General features: G+C 43.5%; 1 protein-coding gene across 12 annotated transcripts in view; it reads right to left on the reverse strand.

The window, feature by feature from the left end:
- The window catches only part of LOC147627142 (pentatricopeptide repeat-containing protein At1g08070, chloroplastic-like), a 53,264-nt gene extending 45,732 nt beyond the window's left edge, over positions 1–7,532 (reverse strand). For 2 of the 12 annotated variants that reach the window (XM_086815760.1, XM_086815755.1), the window contains exons 1-5: positions 7,149–7,532; positions 6,775–6,926; positions 4,244–6,676; positions 3,973–4,149; positions 3,776–3,893 (exon numbers count right to left, since the gene is read on the reverse strand). In XM_086815760.1, the coding sequence (XP_086671886.1) occupies positions 4,625–6,676; positions 6,775–6,918 (2,196 nt within the window). In that variant the 5' untranslated portion in view covers positions 6,919–6,926; positions 7,149–7,532 and the 3' untranslated portion in view covers positions 3,776–3,893; positions 3,973–4,149; positions 4,244–4,624. The remainder of the gene's footprint in view (positions 1–3,775; positions 3,894–3,972; positions 4,150–4,243; positions 6,677–6,774; positions 6,927–7,148) is intronic. The other 10 variants (XM_086815767.1, XM_086815764.1, XM_086815766.1 and 7 more) reach the window with 10 other exon arrangements.
- Between the last annotated feature and the right edge of the window lie 221 nt (positions 7,533–7,753).

A 7,753-nucleotide genomic window follows, 5' to 3' on the forward strand; every position in this document is an offset into this window, starting at 1 on the left:
ATTCGTGACTTCTTCTTGTCAGTGTTCATGTCTGGATTCCTTCCAAATTTCCTTCATTTTCTTCTCTCGAAACACTTATGCTGCTCTAGCCTGTAAATTGGCCCCGGTGTGCACACGAGAGTATGCACTCCAATTCCGTTCGCATGCACAGAGCAACTCTGCACATGCCACATAGCACTGGCAAATGTCAAAAGACAAGATCTGCATTATACAAACTAAGAACTTTAAAGTTACAAACCTGAGATAGCTATCTAAAGGCCACTTTCTAGACAGTTTTGTCCTGGCTTTTGGCCCAAGACATGTACAAGGATGGTAACAGGGAGATCCAAGTTTTCATATGCATATGCATCTCGTACCTGCTTGGCTGGTTGGATGATTTGCTAGATGTGTGCCTTGCTTTCGTGTCTTGCATGAGACATCGTGGATCACTCTCATGGCGTCGGGGACTACTAGCTTCGAGACCGTGCGCGTGCCATTGTATTCTAACAAGTGGTTGGTGTGGTTGTTGCAGGGCTCTGAAGCTGGGCCAAAAACTCAATTTTTGGTTCACTTTGGGACTTAGAGAAATTTATAAGCTTATGTGTTCACACCCACTTATTATAAAGTGTGCACTATGAACACATAACCCGGGTGCCGGGCATTTTTAAGGCATATGGGACTCCTAAACCTTTGTATTTTTATAAGGCACCTTCTTTTGGACATTAGAGAGTGCCCAAGCCCACTTTTAAGTGTGTGAACACTTAAAAGTGCCCAAGCCCACTTTTAAGTGTGTGAACACTTTAGACACTTGTCAAGTTATGAATGCATGTTTAGACACTTGGCATGCACAGTGTGCCTTAGAGAGTGCCCAAGCCCACTTTTAAGTGTGTGTGAACACTTCAGACACTTGTCAAGTTATGCATGCATGTTTAGACACTTGGCACGCAAAGTGTGCATGTTTTGACACCTCTCCTTCTTCCACTCAAGGAGAAACTCGTTTTTTCTGATTTTCAGCCCCTCCACTCACCAAATGTGACATGCAGAAGCTCTAAGTAGTCTTCTTTCAGCCCTAAGCACTGCATAGGAACTCTTAATGCAAGAATAATCAGCAGACAGAGAATAGAGAGAGAGAGGGAGAGAGAGAGAGAGAGATGACTGTGCATTCAGTGTATTCATATAGTACAAAAAGGGTACATCATCTATGGCCTTTGGCCTTCCAAAAGTTCTAATGAACTACTCCATAGGGGAGTGAGTTATCAAGCAATGACCAAGACAGTGCCATTTATAGGCACTTGTGACTCTTGTCCAACTGGCCGACTGCTGTTAGCCAGCTTCCATGAATCACACACATGCTGCCGACTAGAAGGAGCATGACCTCCAATACCTGGCCGACAGGGTCCTGATCAAAAATGGCTTCTACTGCAACTATCTGAGCTTGGCTTGTGCCTTAATCTACTATTTATCTGGTGCCCTTCAGGGAATAGCCTTGGATTAGGCATGTCCATGTGCATGCACATGACACCAAACAAGGGTTTCTGGACCTCCTCTTTCTATCTACATGCTGCCATGACCGTTTTGAAGCCTTACCATTGCCTCTATACGCTGTTTGGGCTGTTTTCACATGAGAAACCCTGATTTCCAGAAACCCTAATTGCTCTACTTGCTCCCCATGTGTCTTGGAAGCTATTTTGGGCGATTTCAGTATTGCCCAGGAGGTGCCTTGTGGCTGGTAATTTACCCTCTTGCTGAAAATTCAGATTCACACGTTAAATTGTTCTATTTGAAGACCATGGATAGCTCCATGGGTGCATCTAGGGTTACCAACATAGCTAGAAGGGTTTAGAGCGTGTCTCACAAGTGTTTGGCTTGGCCAAAAGCCTTGGTAAGCGTCTAACCCTGTAGAGCCATGTTGTCCTTAACCCTAGTGTGAAGCTGGACTCTCCCCTTGCCTTGAGCTTGGGCGGTTTCTTCATGAAACTTGGAGTTTGGTGCGTGGCACCCACTATCTTGGACCTTGTATCACTCTTTTGGAATATGGTTATTCCTAAAGAAGGGGGGAGCAGCCCTGTTAGTCCTACTGGTGTGGAGTACTGTCATTTATGTGTTGAGAGAGTTTGATTTGTCCTAGTCCTCCTAGTGTGGAGTACCGTATCATTTTTGTGTTGAGAGAGAGTTGTGATTTGTTGTCTAAAGTTATTCTCAAAAAGGTTATTTAATCAAAATCTTAGAGCTCATTAATCCACCACATTACAGCTGATTCCACTCCTAAATTCAAGCTTCCACTGAAAGACTTGAAACCGCCCACGTACTCCAGAGACGGTGGTGTGCCAACTGCTAAAGTGGTAGATCAATGGTTGTCCAAGTGGGAACCGTGTTTTCGGCTTTGTGGGATACTGACAACAAAACCCGCATCCACAAGACATTCTATAACCTGTAAGAAAGATGGAGAGAGAGATGGAGAGAGACAGCATGATTCCACACACTTGGCAAGATTTTCAAACAGCTTTTATGAATACTTTTGTGCCCCCTGACAAGCATAGGCGTGCACTCGATTCTTGGTTCTTTGTATCGTAGAAGAATCAAGAATATCCGACTGTCATAGAAGAATCTGACTGTGCAAGAATATGTTGATAAGTACATAGAGATCTTCATGAAAGTCCCCTAAGAGATTCCAGAGTGTAAGTTTGCATTATTTTTTAAGGAGACTCATGACGGGCCATAGAATTTCCTTTGGGAACTTACCCTCAAGTCTTACACGTGGACTGACATGCCAGCTGCGCCAATTGTGCCTTTGTAGCTGTCCTCAAAGCCTGTGTGATAGCAGGTGCTCTCATAAAGGGCAAGCAGGTCCATGGCGATATCGTAAGAAGTGGGCTGGACGAAATGTGTTTCTCAGAAGTTAACCTCGCAAGCATATTGAGTTATCATGTTCATATTCTTGTAAAATGCAAAACAAGAAAAAACACCATAATTATTGACAAGAATGTGTCAAGTGTTGTATGTCATGCTATCCTTTATTGGTCTGCACGCACAGTCTACACACAGTGTGCAACGCCATCACATTTACCAAGAGATCATAGATTCAACTTGCGAAGTCCCATTCCCTAAGTATGCATGTGCTCTCTCTCTCTCTCTCTCTCTCTCTCTCTCTCTCTCTCTCTCTCTCTCTCACGACACGAAACGAGTATTGAGAGGACATGCAGAGAGACAATGCCAGCCATACAAGACGTTGCCAAGAGATCCATCACTGCTTTCTTCATGGCACAAGCATCCACATCAACCACCCGTGCTGACCCTGCCACATTGACATCAGCTCATACCGACCATACACATGGGCCATATTCAGCCACCCCCAACCCAGAGCATCGAGTATCTCCACCACACAGAGACAGATCCATGAGATTCTCCAACGACATGACATGCCCTCACCATAGCCACATCTTCCATCAGGAGGCTTATAGAGTCATGTTTCAGTTTTCATGTTCTTTTTTAGTTTTTCCATGGCACTGTACACCCATGGTGACATTGTACTATTCATGGTCTCAAAGGCCCTTTGGTTCTTTTGTAGACATTAATAGATCTCTCTCTCTCTCTCTCTCTCTCTCTCTCTCTCTCTCTCTCTCTCTCTCGGTTGGATTGTATCACAATGGTGACGTCTCTCCTACAAGGGAAAAAAAAGGCTCCTGACCTCAGAATTGAGTTACCTACAATGGACAATGGAGCTTTATACAAAGGTTCACCAAAACTTCTACAAACTCATATGATAATATTTGCAAAAAGCCAGACTGAGACATACGCTTTCAAAGGCCTTCAAAAAACCTTGAGCAACTGATCAACATGTTCTCTCCACTGTATGTGACATAAAAAGCCATCTGCATCCTTGTGATCAACATAAACAGCAGACAGAATTGTACCTGCAAAATCAAAGGAAGGAGCTGTTAACCCTTGTGTGGTTTGCCACACTTGTATTAACCTTCTAAGACAGATTTGTACCTGCAAAGTCAAAGGAAGGAGCTGTTAACCCTTGTGTGGTTTGCCATCCTTCTAAGACTAGTAGAGATAAAATATCATCTACCCACACAAAGATAGCCTGATCTGCAGTCAATTTGATATTTCTTCCGAATCACGTAGACTGACTGTCTTACAGTATAGTCAGATGGAACCGGGAACCTGCTCAATAACCCAGGACAAAAAACATGATGTGTAAGCCACTTATGTAACCATAAAAATACTACACCTCATATTAGTGCTAGGGTTGCCTAACCTCCATATTCATATCTAGCTAAAAACCTTGCATGTAGAGTAGCCACCAAGTGAGAATCCCCATAACTACAAAGAGCTGTACCACCTTCCAATGAGTGGTGCCAACAAGAGCTTTCTATAACATGTAGAGAGCTGCATAATCCTCAACTTATTGAGGGTAGTTGTGCTTCTACAAGCAAATGATGCATCTTATCATCAGTCTGGTGCACCTTCCTCAAACTGGCTGGGTGCCCATTTGGGCCTCACAATCCATAGACCAGGTGTCCTATGCATAACCCATTCTGGGGATATCAGTACATACAATAACATATCCTATTTTGCAGTATACCTCAGAATAGCATAAATCTTACCAAATCTGCCTCCTGATCCCCTTGAGCAGACTCTAAAAGTGCCACACATGTCCTCCTTTGTTCAACTGCATGCTTAGAAACTCAAGCTTTCCATATATGGCATCACTTTGGGGATGGATATTGTCTCCAACAACAAAGCCATGCACCTCACTATCAAGCTCAATATAAGCTCTTCCTGGCTTCTTCCATGAATTGGAATGCTGTCTCATCTCCTTCATCTTGCCAAAATCATCTATCATACCGGCAGTGGCATAAACGATCGACATGAGTGCATAAGCAGAAGCACAGCTTTTATCAATATCAAGGACATGCTCAAAGCAGTGCTCAGCTAGCTCCACATCATTATAAACTCTGCAGCTGTTGAGCAAAGAGGTCCACGGCACAATCGTGGGCTGAAGTGGCACTACGTGAAGTAAATCTTCTGCCTCGATCAGATACCCAGCACAACCAAGAATATCAACCATGCAGCCATTGTGCTCATTTGTCGGAGCAATACCATAAATTTCTCTCATGGAGTTGAATAGATCGCAACCTTCAGCTATTAATCCCATATAGCTGCAAGCAGACAACAGAGAGACAAATGTAACAGTGTCTGGGACTAATCCTTTAGCCTGCATGTCTTCTAACAGTTGGTGGATAGGTGGATAATCACTTTGAACTGCATATCCTGCAATCAGTGCATTCCAGCTTACTATGTTGATTTTTGGCATCCTGTCAAAGACCCGGCATGCATCCTCAAGGCTCCCACATCCTGCATACATGTCAATGAGACTGCTCACTACAAACTCATCTGCATCCATACCACTTTCTATCATGTTGGCATGGATCAGCTTGCCAGTATTTAAGGCTGCCGTGAGGGAGCAAACTTTAAGGATGCTAAGAAGTGTGGTATTGTCAGGCATTGTGCCCTCTTTTTGCATTTGCTGAAAGATCTGAAGTGCATCCAGACCATAGCCATGCAGCACATATCCTGAAATTATTGAATTCCATGCTACAACATCTGGCTTCGAGAGTTTCTTGAACAAATCCTGTGCATCCTCAAGGCTCCCACACTTGGCATACAAATCAATGAGGGTTGTCCCTACAGCCACACCAGACTCCATCTCATCAATGATCATCTGGTCATGGATCAGCTTCCCATGATGTAAATCCACTATGTTAGCACACGCTTTCAGTATACTTAGGTAGGTGACCCTATCCGGCTTACTGCCCTCCTGCATCATTTGATAAAAGACTTTCAAAGCCTCACGACCTTGTCCATGAAGGGCAAAGCCCGAAATCAATGCATTCCATGTGACAATATTAGGCTCCAAGCCCTCATACGACATTTGCTGAAAGAGTTGGGATGCGTCCTTGCCATGCCCTTGTTGGGCATAACCTGCAAGAATTGCAGTCCATGTCCGATTGTTGGGTTGAGGCCCCTCCTGCTGCATATGCTGCAGCAACTGAAGGGCCTCACAGCAGTGCCCATGTAGGGCATACCCTGCAATCATTGCATTCCAAACCACCACATCTTCACTCGGCATTTCGTCAAACACATTGCATGCATCCTTGAGACTTGTGCATTTGGCATACATGTCAACAAGCGTACTTCTGAGAAACACATTTCGTTCCAACCCACTTCTTACGATATCGCCATGGACCCGCTTGCCCTCTATGAGAGCACCTGCTCTCACACAGGCTTTGAGGACAGCTACAAAAACACATTTGTCAGGTTTCACGAATGCTGGTTGCATTTGGTGGTACAATCTAATAGCTCGTTCACTTTGACCATTGTTAGTATTTGCTAGAATAATTTCACTCCATGCGTACACGTTAGGTTTATATAGTTTGCTGAATACATGGTTTGCTTCTGACAAACTACCACACAAGATAAACATGCGGATCAAGTAACTCCCAAGGTAGGCATTAGATTCATAACCATTCCCAACGACCAGAGCATGCACTTTCCTGCCTTCAAGCAGGTCCTTCTTGTGAATACACTGTTGTATAAGACCGTGTAAGGAAGAAGTAGAGACATCAATACCCGTCAGCTCCAGTGCCGCATTATTGAGATGCAGTCCTCCACATGCCTTGAATGGAACCTAAAGAAACACCCACTTTATAAATTACATGAAAATTGAGGCTTCAATATGAATGCAAATACACCACATCAAGAAACATCGCATTTGAACACCCTCACATCTTGAGATAGTTTTAGGACCTTGTGCCCGGAAAAACACATGAAAGTGTTTTCTAGATGAGAACCACATGTCATGGCACATGCCGCTTTGGCTACATAAACCAATGGGTTTATGCCCGAAGATCCATTCCACCCAAGCCGCATACATGGACCTGCCATCGAATTAAGTTTGGTTATTTTGGGCTAAAAACCCTCTTTATTTACTATGAAGTATTAAGAATGGATTCAGTAAATGTCTGGAGGGAGGTAGACTAGTGGAGCATGAAATTTCTACTCAAGCAGGCTTGATGCCTTGATTGTGATTTTCTGTTTGTTTAAAAATTCCTTGCACACAATTTCAGCGCATGTTTCGAGTATGAAGCTGCTTTCCACACCTCTTCCAGGATGTACGACAGTGTTGATTTTTGAAGTGAGGATCCGCCCGTCACAGGAATTCTGGATGTATCAGTAAAAGTTCCATCGTTAATTCTGGACTCTCATCGTAACTCTTGGCTGCAGGGCGTCTCCTTGCACCGTGGGAGGAAGACAGCACGACTAGCCAGTGCTGCTCGCGTTGAGAGCGTTCCTACGCCCCCAACAAATCACTAACCAGTTTTTGATAAATTTAAATAACCAGTTTTTGATAAATTTAAATTAAGGTCAACAGAACCCTAGATTTAGGATTTAATCCTACACGCTCTATCGATTGAACCCTAGATTTAGGATTGAACCCTACATGCTCTATCGATTGATGTTGACATACCCCTACATTCATTGTTGTTTCACTATCATCACCCAAAGGAGGGATAAGAAAAAAAAAATGCTGCTTTTTTGGGAGGTAGTAAAAGATTGGGACTTGCCTATAATGGCTATCCAAGACATAATCTTTTTAATATGAAAAGGGGAAGGAAGGAAAGCTTTAGAGATTGGGTAGTATTGTATGGGGGGTTTAAATTAGGATTTAACGAGGTACTAACTATTGTTTAAAAAATTTAAAGCC

The sequence above is a fragment of the Cibotium barometz genome, chromosome 21, assembly GCF_041138505.1.
Source record: "Cibotium barometz isolate CiBa-2024 chromosome 21, ASM4113850v1, whole genome shotgun sequence".
Taxonomy (NCBI): Eukaryota; Viridiplantae; Streptophyta; class Polypodiopsida; order Cyatheales; family Cibotiaceae; genus Cibotium; species Cibotium barometz.